The 27,086-nt window shown below is 42.9% G+C and overlaps 1 protein-coding gene across 10 annotated transcripts in view; it reads right to left on the bottom strand.

The window, feature by feature from the left end:
• The window catches only part of NAALADL2 (N-acetylated alpha-linked acidic dipeptidase like 2), a 502,547-nt gene that overhangs the window by 22,135 nt on the left and 453,326 nt on the right, over window positions 1–27,086 (bottom strand). For 9 of the 10 annotated variants that reach the window (XM_064458021.1, XM_064458019.1, XM_064458018.1 and 6 more), the window contains 2 exons: window positions 13,500–13,593; window positions 5,099–5,297 (listed from right to left, as the gene is read on the bottom strand). In XM_064458021.1, coding sequence (XP_064314091.1) covers window positions 5,099–5,297; window positions 13,500–13,593 — 293 coding nt within the window. Of the gene's footprint in view, window positions 1–5,098; window positions 5,298–13,499; window positions 13,594–27,086 lie in introns of those variants that run through there. The other variant, XM_064458026.1, reaches the window with a different exon arrangement.

The following is a 27,086-nucleotide window of genomic DNA, read 5'->3' as shown; positions in this document are numbered from 1 at the left end:
TCTAGAATCTAAGAGTTTTAAGGACTAGCTGATGCACAGAAGACAAAGATGTTCGGGAAGGAGACAACAAGGTGACACATCACTCACACGGACGCATCTGCCCAGTTACCTAACTCACAAACATGCATTTACAGAAATTAATTGTCTCTCTCTCGGAAGCCATGTAGAGATTTGGTTAATCAGCACCAGAGCAGGTGTCGGCGAGTGCTTCCCTGACCTTATCGGAGAAGCTGCTTTCACTGTAGGGAAACCGCCCCAGGCCTTCGATTCGATCTATGTTTATTTATGGCTGAAGCACCCTTTGTTTAGAACACAGAGATAAAGCATCTTCTCCCGTCCCAGGCAGGCAGCTCTGAATGCTTTACTGAATGCTGATGAAGGGAAGAACTTGGGGTTTTCTTACCATATATCAGCATTTACAGAATCACCTTATATCTCTGCTGAGGCTGACCATCTCATGGAGAGGAGAATTCGCTCAAGATCATCTTTTTTTTTCTGTTTACGTGCAGTGCCTAAAGTAACGGAACCTCTGTTCTTCCCTTAGCTCCGTGCATGCCACTGCAGTGCGATCTACTGCTAAGGGTACTAGCGGCAAATATCGTCGTCACAAAATACAGCGAAATGTTCAGCGCAAGTATACGTTGTGAGAGTGGAAAGCGGGAAAGGGCTAGAGGGAGGAAACAAACGTATACAAATTTCTACCGACTGTCCATTAAAATAATGACAAAATAGACATCAGAAAATTATGAATATTATGATTATGGTATGAGATGCAAAAGCAGATAAATGAAAAATAACAATAACTATCCTATTTTGCTCATAAACATTTAATTTGGAAATAGAAAGTCTACCCGGGGTGAGCACTGGGAATCACAGACATTCTGCAGGTACAAGAAAACTCGGAGTTTTTATCCTAACCCCAAATCAAGCCCCAGGGTAACCCCTGCAATGCAGGGTGAGATTTCTCAACCTATTATTTTTCATTCTGCCTAAATTTCTGGCTAAGACTAAAATACCCTGATGAAAGCTGTACTTGTGTATTTCCAGCTGAGCTGGAAATAGAATAGCATGGGGAAAGTGAGCTGTTGTCAAATTCTCAGTTCACAGAATCCCAGACTGGCAGGGGTCGGAAGGGACCCCTGGAGCTCACCCCGTCCCACCCCCTGCGTGAGCAGGCACCCCCAGAGCAGGGGCACAGGGCCGCGTCCAGGCGGGGGGTGAATGTCTCCAGGGAAGGGACCCCACAGCCTCTCTGGGCAGCCTGTGCCCCTGCTCTGGCACCCGCACAGGGAAGGGGTTTGTCCTCATGTTCAGGGGGAGCTTCCCGTGTTCCAGCTTGTGCCCGTGGCCCCTTGGCCTGGCGTTGGGCACCGCTGAAAAGAGCCCGGCCCCATCCCCCTGACACCCACCCTTCAGATATTGATAAGCACTGATGAGATCCCCCCTCAGCCTTCTCTTCCCCAGGCTGAACAAGCCCAGGTCTCTCAGCCTTTCCTCACAAGGGAGATGCTCCAGCCCCTGATACCTTGGCAGCTCTGCGCTGGGCTTGCTGGAGCAGTTCCACATCCTTCTTAAACTGGGGGGTCCACAACTGGACACAGCCCTGCAGATGTGGTCTCTCCAGGGCAGAGCAGAGGGGGAGGAGAACCTCTCTTGACCTGCTGGCCACACTCCTTTTAATACATCCCAGGAATGGGATGCATTCAACGTCACGAAGTTCAGTTAAGAAGGATACCAATCTAAACTACGCTGTTTACTTACGCTGCACTGAGCAACCTGCCAATGCCAATCATCATTACTTACATTTAGGCAACATAACCTAATATAATTATCAAAAATTAAAATAATTTGAATTTTGTTAGTAACTTTGAATAATTTTATTGCTCATTATAGATGATTAATGCATCAGTTATGCCCAAATATTGCCCTAAGACACTGACTGCAAAGAGGCATCCCTTTTTTTAAGTACATGCATACAGTAAGCGACTACAGCTATAGCAGGGAGTGTACGCGCCGTACAAAAAAAGATCTAGAAAAGATGTATTAGTTCCCCTGTAGTGGTCAAACACAAGCAGGCTGCAACCCACTTCCTGCAATAAGGCAAAAAATTTTCCACCTTTCTTTTTAATTCAAGTTCTAGAAGAGAAAACACAGTATAGATCCAGAGAGCTGTGAATTAGGACAAACACAAGCCTAAAAATGATGCCTAAACTTCAGCGAATTTGTCAAGTACTTTGATTGAGGTCGAGAATATGAGTCCAAATGGGTATACAGGAAGCAATCATTTTTTCATGAAGAATACGTGCTTTACTGTGCACACAAATTCTTCCTTCAGAAGGCTGTAAATTACAGTATTTATGGAATCTTAATGATCTAAACACAGTTGGAGCCTGAAGGTCAAGGCTGCAAACTGCATCCTAAATTTCTGTTTACAGACGAAGCACAGTATTTATTGCTGCACTGCTTGCGCTGCTATAGTTAAAGGGCTGCCAGCATTTCCATTATAAACCACTATTTCAGGGGTTTATAACTTGCCCATCAATCTTCCGACTGGGATGAAACATGGCATACAAGGTCCTGGCTGTGAGACTGATTTTTTTGTTTGTTTTCTTTACTAAATTACAAAAAAGAAAAGCTTGAAGTTATACAAGCGAAGAAACCAAAAGTACATCAGGTTATTCAAGTATTTCTAGGGTTCCTGTGATACAATTACAGCTTCAGAACACAAAATAGATTCATAAAACTGCATCAATTAATAGAAGGGCTTTCAATCCCTACGAAGTGAAAAATAACCCAAATAAAGACGCATTATGAGGTGGTTTGTTTTTCGTTTTTTTAAAGAAACTGTACTTCAGAATTTTAATGTCAGGAAAGGAAATCAGAGACCTATCACCGCCCTCGAGTCTCTTTGCATTCATGGTAAATCTACGCAAATTGTAGATTCGAATGTAAATCTTGCACACCTTGGCACAGTACAGAAAATGCATTCTTCTTAAGTAAGTATCTAAATGATGACACTTAAGGTGTCCTTTACTGTTTTATACTCCAGACAACGTTAGGTAAACTGGCTCAGAGTAAAGACTAATCCAATATTTTCCCGCAAACTTTAAAGAAGCCTTATTGACTATTTTCAAATCTTGTGTCAAATGTAATGAAACGAGAAGGGGAGAAATGACAACATTTTCACTTCCACTTTGCCGGTGTGAACACCGCGCTCTGCACCGAAGCACTGCTGAGAGCAGGAAGGTGAAAAAGGTAATCCCCGTCATACCCGCATGTCTAGCAAGTACATCTTGGTGAATAACAAACTTAATACTGCAAGCGCTGTGAGAATTTAAATATCAGAAGACCTCAAAAACCCTGTTACTGAAATCCTAAGTTTTGATATAGTTTATTTTCACAAAGAACTGGGCCAGGGTCAACCATGTGCCTTTGCAGTTGCAGTGTGGACACATTACATTACGTCAAGCAGTTCTATAGCTCCTTTGCAACACCACACCAGCCCAGACAAGGAGGACAGCAGTGCTGAACCTGGAATAATAGACTTCACTTAATCACTTTTTAGGTTTTTTCTCTATATTATAAATCCAGTCAGAGCAGGAATGTAGTAAATTAGTCCCTCCCCAAATACCATGACAATAGCTGTAGGGATTTTATTCACTGATGCTGCTGATTTTGCCACAACTACCTTTCCGCCCCTTTTGTTTCTGTTAAAAAGACGACTGCATTTGGTTTGTGCCATTCCTCACGCTCGGAACAACCTCTTCCTCCTGATGCTGTGGCTTTCTCCTTTTCTTCCAAAGTCTACCTCTACCATCTGCCTATTTCGCGCCCACTTGAAACAATCGCTTGCACAAGACATCTGACAATTTTTCCCATCAGCTGCAACAAAGTACTGGTTTATTACTCCGGTTAGTTCTGGCTGCAAGTACATTTATTTTACTAAATAACACAGATGCCTCATTCGCTTCTGTGCCCTGGCCCCTGGCAGTCTCCTGTGCACGTACGCCACTTCACTTCCAAGCTCTCTTTGTCGAGTGTGCCAACCAGTTTCCCCTAAAGTAAAGCCTGGGTATGGCTTTAGGGACAGTTTTACTTGGGGAAGGCTCCCAATGGGCAGTGTGGGTGAGCCACTGGCTCTCTGCAACCGCTGAGTCCTTCAAAATAATCCCAGTAGGCCCAGTGAAGTCAAAGAACCCACATACACCCTCACTCTATAGCCCGCGGCGTTCAGAACATATCCTTGGGGTCAAGCTATAAAACACTACGCTGATGGGCTGCGATGCAGTGCTTCAGAGTTCGCACCGAAGCACATGCGCACGTGTTATTACTTCTCCTAACCAGCCACAGGGCCAGGCTTTACTCGGGGCAGGCTTGGCCATTTTGTGCTTTTCAAACTTTTTTTAAGCTACTGATCGCCATAAGTTTGTAGGTTTTTTTGTGTAGAGGCATCTCTGCTGAGAGATATAGACCCGTAGGCTTCTTTCTTAGAAAGTGAACGATGGAGTGATTACGACACCTTAAAATCAGCCTGGGTAGTGCAGCTGATCACATGTTGGAGAATAATTCTAACTAGAGACAAAAGCGTTATGCATAGTGACTGACTAAGGCCCCTCATTCACTCCACCGCACTGCCTTTGACTCATTGAAATGCACGCAAGAACACTGATATATAATTAAATATGTTAAATAATGCTACACGGTATCTCGTATAATGCTGGATCTTCAATGAACTGTAAAAAGTTTTAAATAAAATATAGGTGCAGCTTGCCAAGCAGTATTAGGCTTCAAAACATTTTCTTCCTCTGAAAGCTGACTGTACCGTCTAACACAAGTATCTGCCACGCCGCCCGAGTTGCCATCACACCGTACATCTTGTTAGCAGTGATGTCATGACAGAACAGCTACAGCGCTGCATTCTAATGACCTCTTGTATTGCAATGAATTAATGTTTTCTGCAGAAAGGACGAGATAGGGAAAACAGCTTTAATCTTGGACACTCACCGAGAATTGTTTTAGAAGAGGGTGACAGTTTTGAGAACCAAGCGATGCGAGATTACCGTTTTAGCTCAAATGAAGAATGCGCTGAACACCGTACCTGTAAAGTCCTGGAGGAGCTTGATGAACCAGGAAGCTTTTCTCCAAGCTCTGTAGCACATCATTGAGCATCCTGACTCTGATGGGAGCTCGCTCCTTGGGGTCATTAGCTGGGCGCATCTCATCCGACTGGAACAACTCTGCGGTGTCCCTCAGACGTGACGCCACTGCAAGCAGCTGAGGAATGCCTGCTTCATCACCTAGGAGCAGTCAGAGAAAGGCAGTTGCCAGTGATTCAGAGGGCATCGCTTATTACTCTTGCTTACAAGTCAAAATTAATAGTCCAATTAAAACCGGAGCCTCTTTTCCCTTGTGAGAATCATGCAATGATCAAGGAAAGCCACAGATCATTGCGCATACGCTCTGGTCTATTTTTCAAAGAAGATCGATTTGGGCTGTGATGTTTTAGGATCTAATAAGCTACGAGGAGTCATTTTGGGGTACAGCTTGAAATCTGCCACTGGAAGAACAGGCATGCAGGAAGCAGTGGTTATAAATCAGTAACTGTAACACTTCCTTCTGAGCCAGAATTTATTCAATGCCATTTGATGCCACTGCTCTCAAGTTTGAAAGCTTGTGCTTAGATTCCATAACGGCTGCTGTATAGAAAATCGTAGTATGCAGAATTTAATTGAATTTTGTTCAACAGTTTAGAATCCTAGAGGTTAACAACAGCTGTAGAGGGGATGTGAAATTGTTCCTCTTAATCACTTAAATCATATGCCAATGAGCCCACTAACGCTTTAATTGATGTTCAAATATATATTCTAGTCCAGTCAAATTTTCAAAACTTTTTAAGCGTCGAGTGTTAACTCTTACTTTGCTTGCAATCCCACATGGACACCAAACGCATAAAAGCCCGCCGCCCTTTGGAGCGCACCGGATTTCGATATTTCCCTGTTCACAGTCCAAAAAGAGAACATGATACATGAACTGGAGTACTGTGAACGTGCAGCCTCTTCGCACCCGCAGCGCAGGTGAGGAGCTTGCCCTCCTTTCCCAGGGCGTGCATAAACCTCGCTCATTTTGGCAAGCACGCGGAGAGAGAAAGCAGAGCGCGAACCTGAGGTAAAGTCAAAAGTATCACCAGTCAGCAAAAACATTTCCCGGATGCAGGAATGACCTTTAAGGCCAAGACTCACTTTGCCTGTTAAGGACAAGGAGATCAGCTATCCTTTGATCTTTTTAACGACGATTTAATCAAAACAACCCGCTCAGCTTTAGAAGCTGCCTCACCTTCAGCTGCACGTACGGACCTCAGTGAGTTCAGTATCTGGGTGACCGGGAGGACTAACCCAGCAAGGTGGCTCAAGGCACCAGTTAAACGAATACTACGCTTCCGTATCTAACGGATACATGGGGAGATCAGAAAGAGTAAATGGAGAACATCAACCCCTTTCTCAAACCATCTGTGGGTGGAGTCTGAAAGGTGAGCATATATAATAGGAATGGAAAAGCAAATAGGTACCACAAAGGAATTCAAGGGAACACCTGAATGAGACACGTTCTCCCCCTCGTACGGAAAGAGATTTGCCGTCGGATACGTTTCGGCAAAGGGAAGGGAGCTCACAGATCCCCACGCACTCCTGTCACGCAGCTGACTAACGTATTCTAACACAGCAAAACATGAAACGATCCAAAAAACATGGAGAGACAGATGCTGGCGTGAGAGAAACTGTCAGATTTCCTCAGCTATCAAGATAAATTTCAACAAAGAACAGAAGCTCCCTGCAGGAACAGGAGCGAGAGAAGATGGTTTATGTCTGTCTTGGTTTGGGACAAGGTTGCTTTGTCAACGCCTTTTGCCCAATCCACGTCTCCCTGCTTAGAACAGATAACAGGCGCTGCAGTACCTTGATGTAGAGGACTGGTATCTTTCTGATTGAGCCTGGAGTAATTTAAAGTCTGGTTAAGTTAGGCTGATGCCTCAGAAAAATATTCTCCAAGCATATAAACTTGGCACACTTGGGGTATTTTGCAAAATATCAGGATCCTCAATTTTCAAATCTCAGGCAAACAGCCTGCGCAGCTGCAGAACTTGCAATTTCCATGCATATAACCCAGGTACTGGTACTGCGCGAACCTTACCCTGGGACTTGTGTCAATACAGAAAAGTTTAAACCCACTCTGTTAGAAAGTACCCTTTGGTTTCAGCAGAGCGCTTCGCTTTCCAAGTCACATACAACATTTTTAATTTTTATTCTGAATATTAGACAAACACTTGTAAATGTCAGCTCTGCCTTTCCGATAGGGACAGTGAGACGAAGGGAGAAGACATCATTCTACATTTGGCAATGAAGCGAACCAGACCACCCTTTTAAACATAAAAATCCTGTAACTGCTCTCACTCCTCCTCCACAGCATGCATTTTGCCCCTAAGCCAACCGCGCTTTACTTCACAGTCATGGGTAAAAAGCACTGTTCACATCACACTCTAAACCAGCACTCATTATAAAACAAACACCCAGGCAGGCCCTCTTCAATTCTTCAGTACAAAAGCTGCAAGCGTCTGGGGCCGGCGCTACCGCAGAGAAGTGCGGACACAGCTTTAAGGGCATCAGTAGTTTTTGCCACAACACACTGAACTTCACTGCCAAGAGAAACTGTGATTTATGCTTTTCTCAAGCTGAGCAGCTGGGAGTGGAAGGGCAAATGATTCTTAAAGAAGAGGATGCATTAACTAATAATGTCTTAAACATCTTGTGATGCTTCTACAGAGAAAATAAAAACCTGCAAGCGTTACTTCACTCGAGAGGAAACAATGCCACGTTATTGTGCTCTGTATTCTTTGTCCTTTCGTCTCCTGTGTGAATCATGATGAATCATCCAACCTACTTGTTTAGTTGTTAAATAAATAAAATTGCAAGTACAAGAGAGTGAGTCAGGAGTATGTATACTCTCGATCAGAGAATTATACTGTTGAATTTCATTACGCTTGCTAAATGTAACTGGATTTTATTCAGAAACAGGTGACACCAAATAGATATTTATTTTTCCAGACACTGAGTACAATAGCCTTTCCCTGTGTAACTGATTGCTCTTATGAAAAGTGCTGCCGGAGATTTAACGTTTCCAAATTGCATTTGTGCCCTCTGGTACGACGGCACTTGCCTACGAGTGCCCACGGGAGAATGAGCACCGAGAGATCAGCAGTTTAAGGCGTGACGCTCGCTCTCCACACGCGTGGACAGGTGCTTGCGTGTAAGAGAGCGGGGGAATCGCTTCGGGTTTTGATTAGCTTGCACGGTCGCGATCAGCTACGGCGTGGTGTTGTACTCACTAGGAAGATTTTTCATGCTGTGCAAAATTGGATGAACAGAGCCGGCAGTGGAAAATCCGAATGGGAAAGCTTTGTAGAAAGTACCCTAAAGCGGGCGGAAACACAAATCCACGGGCATCCTCGGCGCAAAGAATACGTTGCCATCAGCTTCAATTTTGCTGCCACGGCTGCTGCTGCGCCAACTGATCGGATATTGCTACAAGAAGCCTCTTTTCGAAGAGACTATCATTAAAAAGGCACGTTGTGACATATCGTCACGCATGTCAATGCAGAGGACGTTGTCAACAGCTTTCTACAGAGCTGCTGAAACATACGTGGCCTACTGACACGGAACAGCTGCTCACCCTTCCCCTTCGGTGCCAAATGCTTTGTCCACGGGAAATGCATTTCTCCATGATTTTTTTTTTTTCCCCAAAGGCTGATGAAAGGTTTGCCAATACTAATATATAACATCCTTGCAAGGATACAAGATGTCAGCTTCTCACAGCAAAGAAGGTATTTCTATCATATACCCAGATAACTAACTGTTGCATTTTTTCACTTCTGTAGCAGTCAAGAATAACAGGTGAGGACAATAAAAAAGGAATCTTTCCGAACATTACGGACAGATGGAGAAAGTAACTCTGAAAAGCGCCCTGAATGATCAGGGAAATGCGGTCAAGCAGGTAAAATGATGCCAGGCTGAAGACTAGCAGATAGCTGTAGGCAGTGAGTGCGCAGCCATCAAGTAAATGACAGAGATACGTTTCTCTATTGATTTTTCTAAGGACAGAGAGTTCAGACTGATGTTTTGAAATGTACGGGTTGAGCCAGGGCTGTGGAAAGTCATGCAGACCCTTCCTGGAAATGGCTTATCATAAACCAGTTTATTTTTACATTTCTGCTAGCACTGACGAGTATTATCACCCCAAGTGCTTCAGCTGCTGTAACATCTGTAGAACATCCATTCTGGGGAGAAGAAAGGGCCTAACTGATAGGAAGCAACACAAAACTGACACTGCCTCAGCCAAAGAGCTTGAAATCACAGCCCTTGCCCTCCCTATACAGGGAAAACCAGAAAATCTCACTCCCAGCTGACGTAATTTGTCTTTGTAGGCCCCTCTCAGCCAGTGCCTACCAGAGGTGGCTTACAGCTTATCCGATCTGCTTACGAGCTTCAGCAGCCCGCGAGGAAAGCCGCACCTAGGCAATCTTAGCACGCGCGCCTAGTGCTGCCCAGCCACCGTCTGGGGCAACAGACACCAGTTTCTGACAGGTCTGCACGAGTCCCGGTGGGCCCAGTGACCTGCAGCAACGAAACGGTACCGGCTGCTACAGCCAGCAGCGCCAACGCGAGAGGCACGGCCAGCACCGAACCCGGTGGCCTTTGATTTTGTAAACTGTGTGACTGGACTTGCTGTTGCCGAGTCAGGCAGGTGCGAAGCTACAGAAAGGCTTGCGATCCTAACGAGACACTTCAACGCTTCCACCACCGGTCCCTGAAGCTTGCTGTAATACACCCTAAGTTTCAAAGAGGCTCAAATACAGCGCAAGAGAGGCTACAAGGAGCAAGTCCAGACTGCACGCTGCTAAAAGCATTCAGCAGATGATACTAATATGTTTTGAATAAAAATGCTTATCTATGTACAAAATAGTATATATATAGATGCTTACACATTTGTACTTGCATATACATACAAAATACTTCCACCGAAATGCTTAAAAGAACCATTTGTATCGTTCACACCCCAGATTTGACACCTTGTCTGCGCCCTACCTCAGAAGATAAATTGGGTTTTCATAGCATGCAAGGCCCAGCGAGATATTCTTGTACTTGAGTCAAGTTGCAGCGGGTCTTGATTTTAACCGTATGAAAGGCGCCAACACCGCACAACTGCAATGTGTAGTTAATGAGAACATTTTAAACTGTCACCTATTTACGAATTTCTCTAAAATATCACATCTGTGATCAGATAGATAACAGCCTGAATGGCCCTGGGGACCTGGATTTGAGTCTTGGAAACCATCTCATATCATTTATGACCACGAGGTTTCCCGTCAAACACCAGACCATCAGCAGATGCACAAAAAGAAACGTCTCTCCAGTCACAACCCTTCCTTTCAGGTAAACCCCAAAGCAGTAGCTTGTTTCCAAGAGTTCTGGCGTGCGCAAGCGGAGAGAATACGTGTCGCTTAACGGCCATTTCCCCGTCTTTCTGAGGGACGGGCCTCGAGCCAGGCGTAAACGTGATGTGGACGACACTTCCCTATGCCCTGCCATCCAGCCTACCCTGGATGTAAGAAATGGTTTAGAAAGTGCTGAGTAACGTCCCGCTGAATTTAACAGAGCTAAGAGTAGAGACCCCCAGCACATTACAGAACTAAATCCTTTGGAAAGGTAAATAAATGCAGTATTAACAAATATTAAGATACACACATCCTTTTGTGAGGACATCCAGGGGGCTGCAAAACTGTGACTCAAGTATTTACACGTATAATTTAACTTCAAGAACGTGAGAAAGTCCCCGGGGCAATAAAACGTGTGTTTAAGAGACTGGCTGAACCAGATCCCAGAGGCACAAAATTAAGTCTAATGAACAAATCTTCTAGCGTGTCGTGCAGATTTCCATTCACCTTTCCTACATTTACAGTTTGCATCAGGTCGGAGAAGGAAATAGTTTACTAAGACAATGCACCTTTGACCTGGAAATCTAAGACAGCATAAAACCTTTTGAAGAATGGGGAAATTCATGTTAAATCTTAAAAAGTGCAACTTCTCATTCAGGTAACCAGAAAAAGACCATCGTCCTATTGGTTTCCAAAATAAAAAACAAACTGTTAATTGACACAAGTCAGAGATAGATGAGACATGAAAGTCGTGAGAAAAGTCATTAAACAAAACTCCAAAGTGAATAGCTGGGAGAAAATTTATCCTGCTGGCCCTACAGCCTAGAGAATAACTTTCCCTCCCCTGAAGTGGTTGAGATAAATGATCTAAGCCGAAGTTAGCGGAAAAAAGTCAGTTTAAACCAGAATTTCCTGTTAGTCAAAATAAAGAAAAAAGGAAGAACAATACCGGACATCTCCTGTTCAGTGGAAGGAATACCAGCTGAGCCACGCTCCTCATTTGATGATTATTCTCTGCTGTGTTGAGGCTGAACTATACCAATATTTATACGGCACAACAGAGCTAAAATCACTTGTCTCTCTGGATGCTCACTGATTGCAGACCAATGCTACCCTATTGACATCTAGGTCTTGACAATGATGGATGGCAAGGATTAAAGAAAAGGTATCGCACTTCTGTGAACGTGTATTACAGAAAAGTACTTCTCGGTACTGTAGGGAGTGAACGAACTGCAGGGGAAACCCCTCAAGATTGCAAAATCTCTTTAAGTCTGAGATTAGATGTCACATTCTACTAAACTACATGTAAAGTTTTGGTGTGGTTTTATATAACTTCCATCGTTATTTAACAGATCAACTTGAGAGGTCGGTAAATGTGTAAATAGAAAAATTGTTTTTGAAAGGCCTTAGCACTCTACAGGTAACCTCTATCAGAGGCATGACTGGAGAAGAGGAAAAAACACGATTTTACCTATCTTGCATTTTTCCACTGTGAGGTCCTAACAAGGGCGTGCTTTGGAGTAGTCTCTCATTTCATAGGGGGTTCTTGTTAGGGATGTACCTTTTACCATTTCTTTTAAGTTTACTCAATTCTGACCAGAACATCAGCTTCTGAAATATCCATTTGTACGCAATTATGTTAGCGTTTGGCAGCTAAATTATCAAAGTCTCCAAGGACTAAGCCTCTGATGTGTTCTCTATGCCAGCCTCCTTTCAGTTAGTCACTTGGAAAAGGAAGGAGAGATGGATCTTGTTTGAATACACTGAGATATGAGGAAACTGTAAGGAAAAAGGGACAGAATGGGAGGAGGAAGACAGATGATTCTGAAGGAGAAAGCTTATGGGGCTGAGTGACACTAGGCAGTGTTAGAAGCTAGACTTCTCCATCCTTAGTCCTCAGGACTGGAGCTAAGACAGATATTCTTTTTGTAACTGATAAGAAGGAGGTTTATTGTTCCTTTGAAGTCTACATACCAGCAGAGAATATCTCAGTAACGTACAGTGAGTTTAGCTCCTTGTATCAACATTTTTCTACCAACTGTAGGGAAAAAAGAACAACCAACAAACCAACAACAACAACAAAAACCCTGAAAAACCTCCCAAAGCAACAGCACATGCACAACTGCACCCTCTAACTGTGTTATCTTCAACAGCTTGAGCCAAGGGCTATTGGCTTAATTGGGTTCTGTGGTCAACGCAGGCCAAAAAGACTGCAGGATGCTTGCTCTTTCATCAAGCCCTAAAAGGCCACAAGACAACAGGAGGAGCCAGAAATGAGAAGGCGCTGCAGCAATACTAGTAATGGCTCCACGGTCTTGATGGAGTTGTCTCCTGTCAAGGCGTTCATCCTACACCAAGCAAACAGTGTCAAATCCAGAGTCTACAAGAGTTATATCTGCATCATTTACAGGTTACCAGTCACTTCTGTTCACTTCCTGACTAGGAACGTTTTTGTCCCCCTCCCTAACCCCAACCCATCGTCCCCCAGCCACCAAGATCAGTATCAAATCAGAGCTTCCAGGGTCTCCGGGCTTCATCAACTCCAACAATACGTATTGGTAAGTGATCGTGCTATCTCACACCTGAAAAAGGAGAAAAGTTAACGTGCTCTGCCAACAAGGTGAGTTAGTGGAATAACCAAACGAGGAAGATGATTAAGAAGCCAAATGGCACCGGGATTAGAAGTCTTCTCTTGCTCGTCCTGAACAAACCCTTGAAGGGAATTAAAATCAAGTTCAGTCACAGAGGTTATCATCTTTGACTGTAATGATGAGATTTAGCACTAATTATTGCTTAGCTGACATAGTAACATCAGAAGAAATATAAACATTTTATGGCTTTATTTAGCAACAAAAGCTGTGTTTTATTCAACATTATATAATGACACTGTTCAACTAGTAAAATCACTGGCTATCACTCAAGTGGAAACTGAAAATCCGTGTCAGGCAGTAGATGATCCCTTTTTTTTTTTTTTCTCTGTATCGATGGAGAACAATATTTCTCTAACAAAAATTACCTTTAAGACTGTTCTGAACTTCTAACGCGATGTCGAGGGCATTAAACGGCAAAACTGGTTCATTGGCAATTTGCAAAGTCACTTGTCCTGTTAGCTGAAAAATAGAAAAAAACCCACATAACCATCAAATAATTTCTAGCGGATTTAACAGCCAGCACTTCTTTCGGAAAAGCACATACTTTCATTACATTGGATTTTCAGGGAAACATGAATAAAAGTCCATAGACACATCTTTGTGAGAAGGAATATGACCTGGACCGTTGTCTTTGTAACACAGCATTAAAAAAATGTTAAGAGATTACAATTTATGACCACGCACAAGAACTCTGTGCAGTACTTTTCCCGTGGACCCACGATACTGCAGGAGTCTCTGAAGGGCCTTATTTTTGCCTTGTTTTCAAATAAAACATTCTCAGAATAGGAATGAGGTTTACTGTTTTACTTAGTTCTCTGGTTTTAGTTCCCGGATTCTGAGGGTTTACCCAAGTGGAACCCCCCCGCCCAGCTCCGACGTTAATGAGCCCGTGGCTCACCGCAAGCTGCCCGGCAAACCCAGTGCCTTCCGCAGAGCTACGTGCCGACGGGATGCACGCAGCCGTGCAACTCCCAAACTGGATAAACCGCCACGTTCTCTCAGTCGCTTACAGAAAGCAATTCCCAAATGAACGACCGGCATCTCTCAAGTCCGCTCCAGACTAGACATTAGCACCTGCCGTGAAACTCAATGGCACGAATGCTTCTTTCCAACCGTTCTGGAGATGAGGCCAGGGACTGACTGGCCTGAGTGCTTTTTTTTCACTTAGAGAAGACAGGCTCTCCAGCTCAAGGCTTAGCCATGCTACAGGGGCTGTGTATAGAAATATGTCTTTCTGCTGAACTATACCTGGCCTGTGATTAAACAGAGGATTTCAGTCTCCAGGCTGCCAAGTCCTTCACTGTTCGTGGGAGCTATAAAAACACACTGACAAAAACATGCAAGAAACTTTCATTCATCTTCTTCATATCTTGATATTGCAAAATGGGGGAAAAAATACCTGTAGGGCTGTGCTCTAAAACGGAATGATGGCTGCGGATGATGGTGATCGTGTTGATAAAAACGTGGGCTGAATAGAATCGTATTGTACAATACTTCCCAAGGTGTTTGAGGGGTTAGAATAATATCTGTCCTTCAAAAGCAATATGATAGTTGCTGTGCTGAAAGTAGCATTTTAATTCTACAATACAGAGTGGTAGGAAAAGACAACAATGCTAAGTAATATTGAAAACAATAGTACAGCAATTGAAAAGGAAAACCATCTCCCAGGGAAGTGGAGGAAAACAGGGTAATATCACACATACAAGTTTCACGGAGAAACATTAATAGAACCCGAACAACATTTCTAAGAAAGCATTAAAGAAATACTGTTTTTTGACCTGGCCACAGACTGATTTCAGTAGAGAGGCTGAGGGAAGGTGCCGTATATCAGGCTGCAGCCTCCATCTGAGCAGAGGCACGGTGTGCAGCTAGTGAGATTTACCTCTAGGGAATACAATATTGCAGAAGGCAGGAAGAAAAAACTTACCATATACAGAGTGAGAAAAAAAATCCTGAGGAATAATGATACGTCAGGCTGTTATCAGGAAAACTACAAAACTAAGAGTGAACTTGAAAGAAGATGAAAAATACTGTGTTTGGATGTCTGTGTTACAATATAACACGGTACCCTCTCGTGAAACTTCTCTGCAAACTTCCCAACTGCACAGGCCGTTGATGCTTGAAGCCCGTTCCATTTTCTAGCAGTGATTATACACAAAAATCTCTGGGGGTTGAAAAGCATTAGAAAACATTGCTCTTGGGAATATCAGAGAGGTATTGCGGAACCACAGAAAACAACACCGTGAGGGCAAACAGAAATCTGTACAAAGCCGTATCCAAACCAGGTTCATATAATCCAGCCGTAACCTACTGTAGAAATCCGGTTTCAAATGTCCAAACGCCACGGAAAGTCCTTCCTCATCCTGCACGGAACTCTCTCAAGATACAGCTGCCCAAAACATTAACAACCTCTCAGTTGCTCTGGAAAAGCAACGGTGGCAATGAAATAACAGCCTGTTAAAGAGGAGGCATTCTATATGGCGCCCAAAGTCATTGAACCCTAAAGAGTACTATATCACGCTAAACATCTGAATTCTTCCCTGACGACCCATTTCTGCAAAACCCTTCACTAAACGGTAATGCCAGATACATATTCATGGGTATATTTTAGGGAGGGACATGCACAGTTATCCAGCGCTGCTGATACTTTTCAATCTGTTACCGCAATGTTTAAGAACACAAAAGTATGGGAAAAAAAAATGCTTCTTTTCTGAGGCGTGAAAGTGGCATTAAAGAGGAGAACACCCTAGTAAGCATCTTTCCTTTTCATCATTATCTCCTACAGAATCTGGCTTGATTTTTATAAGCTCTTGCCTTATTTCTATTTCTTCCAAGCGATTTTATTTCACTTTTGACTACATAAGACCAAAGTTGTTTTCTCTTCCCTATTCAAATAAAGTTATACCATCAAAATCTTATGACTGACTGAAGCATTTTGGAAACTTTATAGTCTCTCTGTATGCAATACTGCAGACGTTTGTGTGTTAGTAAACAGGTAACAGCGGTGTTTATTACCTCACGTACTTCGCAGGCTAATCTGGAAGAAATCAATCACATAAAGGAAAGCTCAGAGCATTGATTCGAACAGAGTAAGTAATAATGCTGCAGAAGCATATATCAAACCCACATAATGCAGCAAGACAGAAAAGGCTACTGATTTCTTATTTATAGTCTTATTTTTGGATATACCATTCCCCCGAGTACAACACTGAATATACATGGAAAACAAAGGCAACCTTCCGCCCCCTTTTCCCTGGTGAAAAATGGTTCAGACTGTCTATTGAACTATTAAATGCAAGAATAACTTAGCAAAGAGTAAAGACAACAATTTTCTTATAAACTGAAATGCTAAAGCAGCATAATTGATTCTATTCCCATGCTGAACTGGCTGTAACACTAATGACAACTTCTCAAATAACATTTATACAGAATAATACACGCAATACACACAATAATTGATGGAACATTTGCACAATTATCAAGTCTGAAGAAAAAAATTACAGTTCAAATGCTAATTGATTCTGAAATGCTTTTCTTGTAGAATTTAAAATGAAAAAATAATGAATGTTTTCACTGCGCTGGGCTTTGGGACAGGTATTCTTCAATAAACTAAAATGCTTTTAATGAACTTCCAATTACTTTTGAGATAAATATTAATATAAAACATAACAATAATTGCAGAGTTATACTGTATACTGCAAAATATATACCAAGGTAACATTTTTACAAGGTCTTTGACTTTACAGCGTAAACATCTTCGTAGGAAGGCTGTAAGTTCTGTCCCTGCCTTTATCCCTCTGACACCGTGCAGACCCCAACGCGAATTAAAAAAAAAACCCAAACCAAAAAGCTTCCAACAATGCGGGCGTTAAAGATGGTTCAGTATCACAGGACACTTCCTAAATGAAGCTGTAGGTTCTTCTCTCTTCTGAAGTGTTATAACCTACTCATTTAGAACTGTCTTCCTGCAGTTCTGCCCAACCTATCAACCTAAGTTCACTATGAACGGCAGCCCTCGGGGCCATCAGGAGGGTCTGCCTCACCCTCCAAAAGACTGTGACAATAACATCATAACTGGATTGAATAAACACGATATCTATTTACATCTATGTAAATTATAAACCTTTTTTGCTGTTTTACAATGTAAATAAGGAAACTAAAATGCTGTTGGGAGGGCTCGTCATTGAAACCATTTTTTTGATGAGCATGGTTTTTCAGTGAGTTAAACTCCATTTTCAAGGTAACTTGCTTCCTCAAATATCCAAGCTGCCTCCTAACAACTCAAGGCATGTCTGTGGTCATGCACATTTTTTTTTTTTAAGACCTGAATACTTAAAACCGAGAATCCAAAAATGTGAAAGGCTCCGCTCAGCCGTTTTTACACCGACTCAGTTTTGCTTGTGGGCCGTGCTGGTATCGATCATGCCTTGCAGAGACACGTCTTCAACGTTATCTGGTTTTACAGACAGCACAGGCATGGCAACCCATCTTCCGTTCTGTCATACGACGAGAAACTTGTACGATGAATGAAATGAAAACATGTTTAGTGAATATGAAGATATGAAAATATTATGCATGAGAGAGATCAATCCGCTAGAATAAACACCAGCACGTAGTGTGCAGGCAGTTTCTTTAGCGCAGAAGTTCATGTGCCAGCCTTCTTTTTTTATCTAGCGAAACTTGCGCCCGTGCGCTCCGCAAACCTCAGCGGGTGTAAGTGTTGAGCCTTTAGGACATTTTTAGTAACACTAAGTGCTAAAATCTAACCAGACATCTCAGATCTCTTCGTGTGCCAAGCTACAAACAACATAATTTAAAAAATCAGGTAAGCTGCCGTGTTTATCCTTTTGCGAGCACCGCTCCCAAGTAGTGCCGTCCTCCAGTTGTACCTGCTGCAATGAATTAGACGCAGCTACTTGAGACCTGAATCGTGCAGTGGCAACTCCTTTGGATTTCAAGCCGTATACCTCTGACGCATACTGCTGCTTCTTTCCCGCATTCTACAATTTTCACATTTTTATTATATGATTTTATTCTATGACTATCGACAACACGTCACCTTACTGATACCTCTGGCACGTTCAGAGCGTGCAGAGCGCACACGTGGCAGGTAACCTACCGAGAACGTGACAACTCGTGTTAGAAAGCAGATAATGTAGCAAGGCAGAGCAGCAGATCTGGGTGGATTCCCAGGTACAGGCTCAACAGGCCTCTGCGTGCAAGACTTCCTGCTAGACTCGCACAACCCTTGTAACCGATCAGGGGGTGCCACTGGGCAACCGACTCGTTTGAACTCTGAGCCTTGACTTCCTCTGCCGTCAGGCGTTACTGTTTTCGAGCCACGTTTGCCCTCACACCTCGCACCTCTGCCCCCACGCATTACCCACGTGGTTCATGGATGAGGAAAGAGCGTGGGACGATACTGTGCTGTTCGGGGTGATCAATAACTGCGTGTTGAAAACAACACTTCTTTTTCCTCTTCTTTTAAAGGTGAATGAAAAGGTTTTACTTTTGTGGCTGGCTGTTGCGCTGTCTAATCTCAGGTGTTCATCTCCTTGCATCAAGGGCTCTCTCTCCGCACGCACTGACTAGCAGAGGGACCTGCTGGCATCTTTTGACATTAACCCAAACAAACAACGGTTTCAGTGTCCACACCCACGTAAATAAGGGATAAACCTCTGCGTGTATTAAGATCCCCTCTCACAACATGAGCAATCTCAAATGTTAAAATAATCAGCCTTCCCCAACCTCGCCACCCTGCAAAGTTAAAGAAATAGTTTTGATCATACGGGCAAATTTCCTGAATTTGCCTTCTGCTGGTTCCCCCCTGCCCCCCAATTCCTTCATGTTATCGGATTTTTTTAATTAAGCATGAGAAATTGAGTCTATTTAAATGAAATCTGTGATTCCCTGGAAATAAAATAATTTCAGCGCCTCATATTACTGGATGAATGGCAGTAATAGTGAGACTCATGATGAAGTAATGAGCATTTTTAATACTGGGATATCAATTTACTGTAGAAAAATTTCCTGCATAATCAGTCTACTCAGTAGTTTTTCTTATATTCATCACCCCCCAAAACAACTGACTTATACAAGAAAAGTCAGAGGCAGGAGTACAAGAAAACCACCGGTTCTTTGACCCTCTATTTTTCTGATTACACACAGAAATGGGATCACAGACGTGTTTGCTGTGCACTAAAGCTGTCAGCTTTTCAAAATTCAGAACTTCTCGAGAACTCGGTAGCACCACACGTGTTTTTGTTCTTACCGCAATCTACCTCAGCACCAGGGCACGTGTTTACACTACAGGTCAAACGATATTTTGGGGCTATTTGACATGCAGTTCAACACACAGTATTTTAGGTCAGTAGAGGGCTCTCTGAGAAAAGAGTACGATGAGTCCGTGGCTACGGTGGGTGAACTAGAGCACAGTAATTCATAACAGATAGCTCTTTCTGACCAAGGAAAGTATGAACTGTATCTGAGGCCTTAAAAATATTAAAAACTTGATTTCAACACCCGCCTCCGTCATTTGGTATTGTCTTCTTTACTCTCAGCATAGGAAATACAAGTGATAGTGACCAAAACACGGATTCTCCCTCTCTGCAGGGGTCCTGTGCACAGCAACCAACACTTCACTAATTGTATTAGGTCGCACCAGCATTTGGAGCCCCGGAGTTATATATTAAGATGTGCCAGTGCTACGGGAGCTTGGGCCATGTGCTCCGGAGTACAGAAGTTCTCTATTTACATGATCATATGCTACATTTTTCACATGGCTCATGACGAGATTCTGAGGCGGTGAGAAATAAAGGTCAGAAGTATTCTCTTCGGTGATTCAATTGCTCAAAATCTAACTTGTTGGCCCACTCAGTAATACACAGCGCTTTGAGCAGTGAAAGTACATTTTCTATAGATTTGTTTTGCAGCTGGGAGGGATCGTTCATCCCACTGCTTTCAATTACTTGCACAAAAAAGAAACTCATCTCTGCTTTATTTTCTGTGTACATGTAGAAATTCCTACACTTTAAATGATATTTATATCAAGTATATGGAAATATACATTTTGTGTATATTTAAACGCATTTATGTGACTCTTCTAACATGTGCCTATTAAAAAATATGTTTTAAAATGTATTAATTTCTAGGAAGCTGTTTGTAACTCCTGGGTTGTAACTCCATTAGGTTATACAGAGTTTCTTCCCACTCCTACCTTCTGCCCAGGTCACCAATGAAAGGGTGTGAGCGGGTGGGGACGTCCAGGGGCCACGAGGCTGCTCCTCACGCAGCGCAGACAGCAATCCTCCTCCCCTCCCCAGCCCAGAGCGGGCAGAGGTGCCTTGGGCCCTGCGAGACACCACTGCGCTCCCGAGCGCCCTGTCCTGGGACGTGCAGGCACCCAGGGCACAAACAGGCTTCAGACGGGACCGGACAGACTCATGCAGGGCTGTGCAACGCTGACTACTGAAACCGATGCTCCAGATTCAAACTTCAGAGTGGGTCCTGGTGGGGGGAAGCTCAACGTGAGCGAACAGTGGCTGCTGCGGCCAAGAAGGCCAACAGGGTGCTGGGTTGCATCAAAAAGGGCATCGCCAGCAGAGATAAAGAAGTCACCATCCCGCTCTACTCAGCGCTTGTCAGGCCACACCTGGAGCGCTGTGTGCAGTTCTGGTCCCCGCTGTACAAACAGGATGGGACAGGCTGGAAGGGGTCCAGAGAAGGGCCACTGAGATGATCAGAGGACTGGGAAGCTGCCATACGAGGGCAGGCTGGGAGAGCTGGGTTTGTTCAGCCTGGAGAAAAGGAGGCTCAGAGGGGATCTCATCACCATGTACCAGCACTTAAGGGGCAGCTACAAAGGAGACGGAGACTCCCTTTTTACACGGAGTCCCATGGAGAGGACAAGGGGGGATGGACACAAGTTGCTCTTGGGGAGATTCCGATTGGACACCAGAGGGACATTTTTCACAGTGAGGACAGTCACCACTGGAATAATCTCCCCAGGGAAGGGGTTGGCTCGGCCACGCTGGGCACCTTCAAGAGTCGTCTGGGCAGGGTGCTGGGGCGTCTTGTCTAGGCTGGGCTCTTCCTAGAAAGGCTGGACTAGATGATCCCTGAGGTCCCTTCCAGCCTGGGATTCTGGGATTCAGAGGGGAAACACACTCCGATGCGTTCGGCACCAGCTACCGTCCGAGCCGGGGGTCCGGGCTGAAGTCTGGCCCATCGTGGCCGTAACCACGCTCTCGTTGCCGCAGCAGTGGCGAACGGGGGTTATTAGCTCAGCTCCCAAGACACTGGCTTTATTGAGTTAGGCTCGGCACGGCGTAAATGAACCGGTACTCAGCCTGGTTTGTTTGGAACTGGGGCGGAGCACCTTTACGTCTGTGCAGGATGCCCAAGGTTAATGCGTACGCAGGAAGGCACGCAGTTACCTTCAAAGCACGGTTCCTTACGTGGGCAGTGCAGAAGTGTAGATAGAAAGGGAGAGTTTCTCTAGCGCTTTCTTCTCACTTTTTCTGCACACAAACAGAGATTGCATGTCTTTGAAGTACGCAGGTAAGTAGCAATAATCTTGAGAAGGGTTTATAATCCTGTATTTCATATTTATGTATGTCAAATTGTAGTGATATCTTGGTGCAAAGAAAGTCTTGAATTAACTTCTAGAAGGGCCACTAGATTCAAACCCCTTGTTACAAAAAAAGTTAGTCACTTAGAGTTTTCCCTAGGGTGGGGAGTTACGAGCATGCAAAAGGATATAACAGAATGCTCTTCTGCACTGAGAGCTTCATGAGCCCTGGGTGAAGAGGTCACACCACGACAATACAATCATTACAAACCCTCACACAAGATTTCTTAAAGAAAATTTTAAAGTTTGTTCTAGCATGAATTCTTTTTTATCTCCAACTTTAAAGTCAGGTTGCTCTGGTTACCCGCTGCGGACTTTGAGTGACAAATACAGAAAATTTTGCTTTAAAGCTGAATAATTTGCAAATAGCATTCCCTTAACCCGAGATGCCGCCATTGCATAGAAAGGGACCTTTTAAATGCTTTCGTTCTTCGACCCTCTTCAGGGATAGCAGGAGCAGGGGAAATTAGTGCGAGATCCTTTTTAAAGAAGCAATGTTAACTGCCTGAAGCTGGTTACAGGCAGTCCTGAGGAAATAGATTTAGCTACTGTTCTGGTAGAAAGAGAAGTGTATAATGAAATATGAAGCAAAATTCATTTCCACACATCAGAGGCAAAGATCTCTAATGACAACGATCGCGTTCAGAAGCTGCATCTTGGATAGATCTTCACTACCTTAAGCCAAAAGTACGTAGCTTATTTTTTTATTTGCATGTATAATACAGACATTCAAAGGATAAAACATGCAGGTAGGCAACAGCGCACACACTTCTGGAGAAGAAATGTTAAGCTTTTTTTCTGGTTTAAGCCATAAAGGAAAGCTTAAAGTTAAAGAAAGTTTAAAAAAAAAAAAAAGAAAGAAAGAAATACGAGAGATATCACTGCCGATTCCCGCGTACCGGTATGGAAACACAGGATGCTGTGATTAACAGCTTGGACATTTAGTACATAGTTCCAGGAATCATCACACTCTGCTATGCTACTAAAGGCCTTCACCGTGTTTGCTACCAGTTAGTGAATATCAGTAGCTTTCCCTGAGTTATGTATGTGTTTAAGCCTCTAATCGGGAATTTAGCACAACCGTCCCTCCTTACTCACGATACAGGATAATCAAAGCACAAGATGATAGGACTCAGCAAGATAATTGATAATTTTGTTAGCAGTTGCCAGACAGTTGGCTGGGTCCTGCCGGTCCCTGAGCCTTACAAGCCAGACAGTAATGACTAGCAGATGAAATAAGCAGCAGTGCAAGTCTGCATTTAATCACCCATGTTCACAAGCACTCTACAGAAATACAGATCAGCCTAGCAAACAGTATGTTGTCTTACAGTCCTAATTAACCGAAGTATCTTCTCGTATGCCTCAAGATACATGCATGAACCAAGAATCTTCCAGAATTAGGACCAGTCCCGGGATCTTACATTCAAGGACATCCAAGTACTTGCTAAGTTTCTATTTGATCTGTGAAGCCAGTTCTTATGCTGAATCTGCAGGACCCTGTCTGAAACTTGAGGCATTGTTAAAAACTAGATAATAGTCATCAGAGGAGTGCAATAATAAAGAAATCTGCAATAGGAAGCTTCAACCACAGCTTTCAGTTTAGACCTTGATATCATCTTTTTAATCACTCCCCTTTTACAGAAATGGATTTGATTTAATTGAACTCCTAAAAAAACCAGTCTCTAATCACACTTCATCAGCATGCAATTATTATTCAAAGGAAACCATATGTACTATTAGGCACTCTTAATTAAAATAATGCATATAATCTGCTTCAGTACCTAACAGTCTTTCTCCCTGATGCTCATTATTCTTTTTCTTCCATTATTGTGACAATACATTTTTCTTCCTATTTTTCCTCATCTACCCCCATTTCATTTATACACTTTTTCAACATTAACAATCGTGATATCAGGGCACTGAGATGCGTTAGTACACCACCATCCTTAAAAACTCATTGCATAGCTTGACCTTCAAAATGTGTCAGACCTGACTATGGAGATTTGTGAGAAGAGGATGAGGAAATGCTGTAAAAGAAGAGCCTTAAACTGTACTCTTTTTTGCCCAAATTTCATTTACAATTTTGGTCTTCTAAGTGGCCGTGCTGAAAGAAGAACATATGTTAGGCAGCAGTCCTTAGAGAGAGAAGCTTTGGGGAGGATGAGGGACAATGGATGGAGGAAATTGAATCTAGGAGTTGAAGAACTTGAAGAAAAAGCATCAATGAAGGGTTGAAGCAATGGAACTTGGAAAACTTGGACAGTCGGTTCAGCATCGACTCCCCAGAATAAGCATTATGAAAAGATTGACGAGAACATTACATATTAAAGCCTCCCTATCCCCTCAAACTCAGGAAAGCTAAGATATTTAACAGTTATAGAGAGAAAATATTGGTCTTTTCTCTCTTGCCACCTCTTGATGCAAAGGTACCTCAATTTTTTCCAGTCAGGTCACCCGAATCAGTGAGGACTGCAGCACTGACAGTTCATTAAACATGACAGACTAGCCCTGAGGGAGAGACACTGGTGAACCACAGTGCTGAGGATCCAAGGGAAGCTGAAAATACACAGTTCTATAGTATACAGCTCAAAGAAAAGACCCATAAACATTAACAGACACATTCCACTTCAGGGGAGAACTGGATGGATAACATACCAGACCCCCAGACACCAGGACACACTGCGGTACCCACAAAGGGGCTCAATTTCCTTGTTAGGCAATTCCTTCCGTCAGGGTTATGTTCTGCTCTTGGAAATACCTGCATGGTCGTTACCAAGGCAGAAAGGTATTTAAGCTTCTTACTGGTATCGTAATTCAAAGGTGCAATTTGTGTGGACTTTTCACAGCACTTTTCAAATCAGAATATTCAGTCTTCAATGTATGCCATGTAAGACATACAACAGGAAGTAAACAGTTGAATTTCGTTAGTAATTTGAAATTTAGATCTCAAAAGGAGATCTCATACCTCCTCCTGTAATCAAATAGTTTAACTTAACAAATAAAGGTGGGGGAAGATTGGCTAGTTTATTTTAAAAAGAAAACATTAATTAAAGATGAATATGTTTGGGACTGAGCAAGTTCCCCTCAGGCTTGGGGAAAATGCCAAGTCTGACAAACTCTTTGAGCCTTAGGGAATCCCCGGTCAGCTTGATGAACGTACTGAAGTATTTTATAATTAGCTGGCACACTCCTGAGGCTACCAATTTACCTGAAAAAGAAACTCCCTCACCTTTCAAACCTGTCCCTGAACAACAATGAATAAAGACCTAACAAATAATGTTTCTCATCACAGAATATTTATATAAACAGAAAGAAAACTCAGAAGAACGTCCTGTGCTATAGAATGGCCCTCAAAATTCATAAGGAACCCTAGCAATAAAACTCAAACTATCTGAAGGTAGAATTGGGATTTATTGCCACATCTGGGGCTGTAATAATACCCCTGTTCCTCAGATAGTGAAATTATGATGGCCATTTCATCCCACTGCACCCTATCTTTACATGGGCTCTATATTAAAATGATAAAGGCAGCACGATATAACGGTGACAACAAAGATTAAATAGAGAAGCACGTTTTAAAAGCCTGTAATCTTACAACACTGCCGGAAATGTTACTACTTGCTCAAATGACAGCAGTTGCTGTTAAGAAAAAACAAAAAATCAGTGTTTACCTACGGTGTTGCACCATGGTTGGTCCAGGTACTACCTGTTTTAAATATCTTATTATTTGTAATCATCATGAGTGGCTAAGCAGCAAAAATATATCACATGTCTCAGAAAACAAGTCAAAAGACATCTGCTCTAAAAGGCTGGTCGCCGGTCGTAGGCTTATCCGACAGAATGGAACAAAGCAGCGAGGGTGCGGCACACGGAAGGAGCGGCTTACTCGAGGCTATCCGACAAGGCGCGCTGCAAGAACCACTCAAAGCTCAGACTCACCGTGTTGGTAAGCACCACAGTTTTGTTAGCTTCTGGTCTGGCTATTCATTCCACAACTTTTGGTTTGGCTTCAGTCTTAGATTAACTTTCTGGAAGGAATGAGTTCACGGTAAGAGATCTCTATATGGGCAAATAGACACGGAGACAAGCTTTGCCTGACAGGTAACAACAAGGATGGAGGTCTGATGGCTGTACTGGAAGAAGATCATGAAAGGGACATTGTTGAAGAGACTGGAGAGTGGAAGAGAAGGGGCTTGAAAAAGGCAAAAGATTTAGAAAGAAAAACAAGCTGGAATTTGCTGCACAATGTAAAACAGGAGCCTGGGGAATTTCTGAAAGAGAAGATGGCAAGATTAAAAAGACAGCTGAAGATGATCATTTTGGCAACTGTGCTACAGATGGATTGGAGGGAGAAAAAAGACTTGCAAGGCAAATGTGTCAAGACAAGAGAAGATTACAATGCAGACAAGTGGTTTGATCATGAGGCCAGGGAGAAAAGGATGGATTTTCAGAAATACTATAGAATGAAAATATATCAGAGGAAAATACTTAACAATGTCCTTCAGCATACTGTAATCAGTGTGCACTCAGCATAATTTCCCCATACTATGTAAAATTCCAAATAAATTGGAATTCAGTTGAAGAAGGACTGCAGAATCTGGCATTGATATATAGTGAACAAATTAGCGGGAGTGCTGACAGTATCTAAGTGATATATGCATGCACGTGTGTAAGTGTACTTGCATACATAGATCAAAAACTCATCTCAAAATTCTTCTGCATGTTAAAATTGAAGACAGATGCAGTTACAGATAAAATTAGATTTTCAGACCTAAAAATAAATTAAGACTTTGTAGAGTAAGAATTTCCCTTTTTCCCCTCTGCAGTGGAAAGGCAACCTATACAGGCATTCGATGTACTCTGAATAGCTTTAAACTAAATGTAAGTAATCTTCAAAAGAGTTTTTGATATCAGAGTGAAATCTCTGATCCTTTTGTACCATGTCTGCATTGTACACCCAAAATACAACACACATTATAAAGCTTTCTGTTTGTATATTTAGAGAAACTAAAAAGCCCTACAGAAACTGTTCAGATCTTGCTCCTTCGGGTGTACCATAATGCTGTAACAGCTTCTGAACCCTAACTAACAGTATTTTCATCCAAGCCTCACCCAATAATAAGGGCATGGGACATTTCTGGGGTCAGGAACTGATCAGAATGCACACTTAATGCTGGGTTTGGAAAAAAAAAAACAACCAAAAAGGTTTTAATTTATGGACCTGATGAAGAAGACAGACTTGAGACTTAACTCAGTAGCCAAAAGCAGTAGGTAACAAGTAACAAACTGTAAGTTTTTTAATACCTTTTAAACTCCATTTCAT

This window comes from Phalacrocorax carbo, chromosome 7, assembly GCF_963921805.1.
Source record: "Phalacrocorax carbo chromosome 7, bPhaCar2.1, whole genome shotgun sequence".
Classification (NCBI taxonomy): domain Eukaryota; kingdom Metazoa; phylum Chordata; class Aves; order Suliformes; family Phalacrocoracidae; genus Phalacrocorax; species Phalacrocorax carbo.
This window is presented reverse-complemented; position numbering and strand designations above follow the sequence as displayed.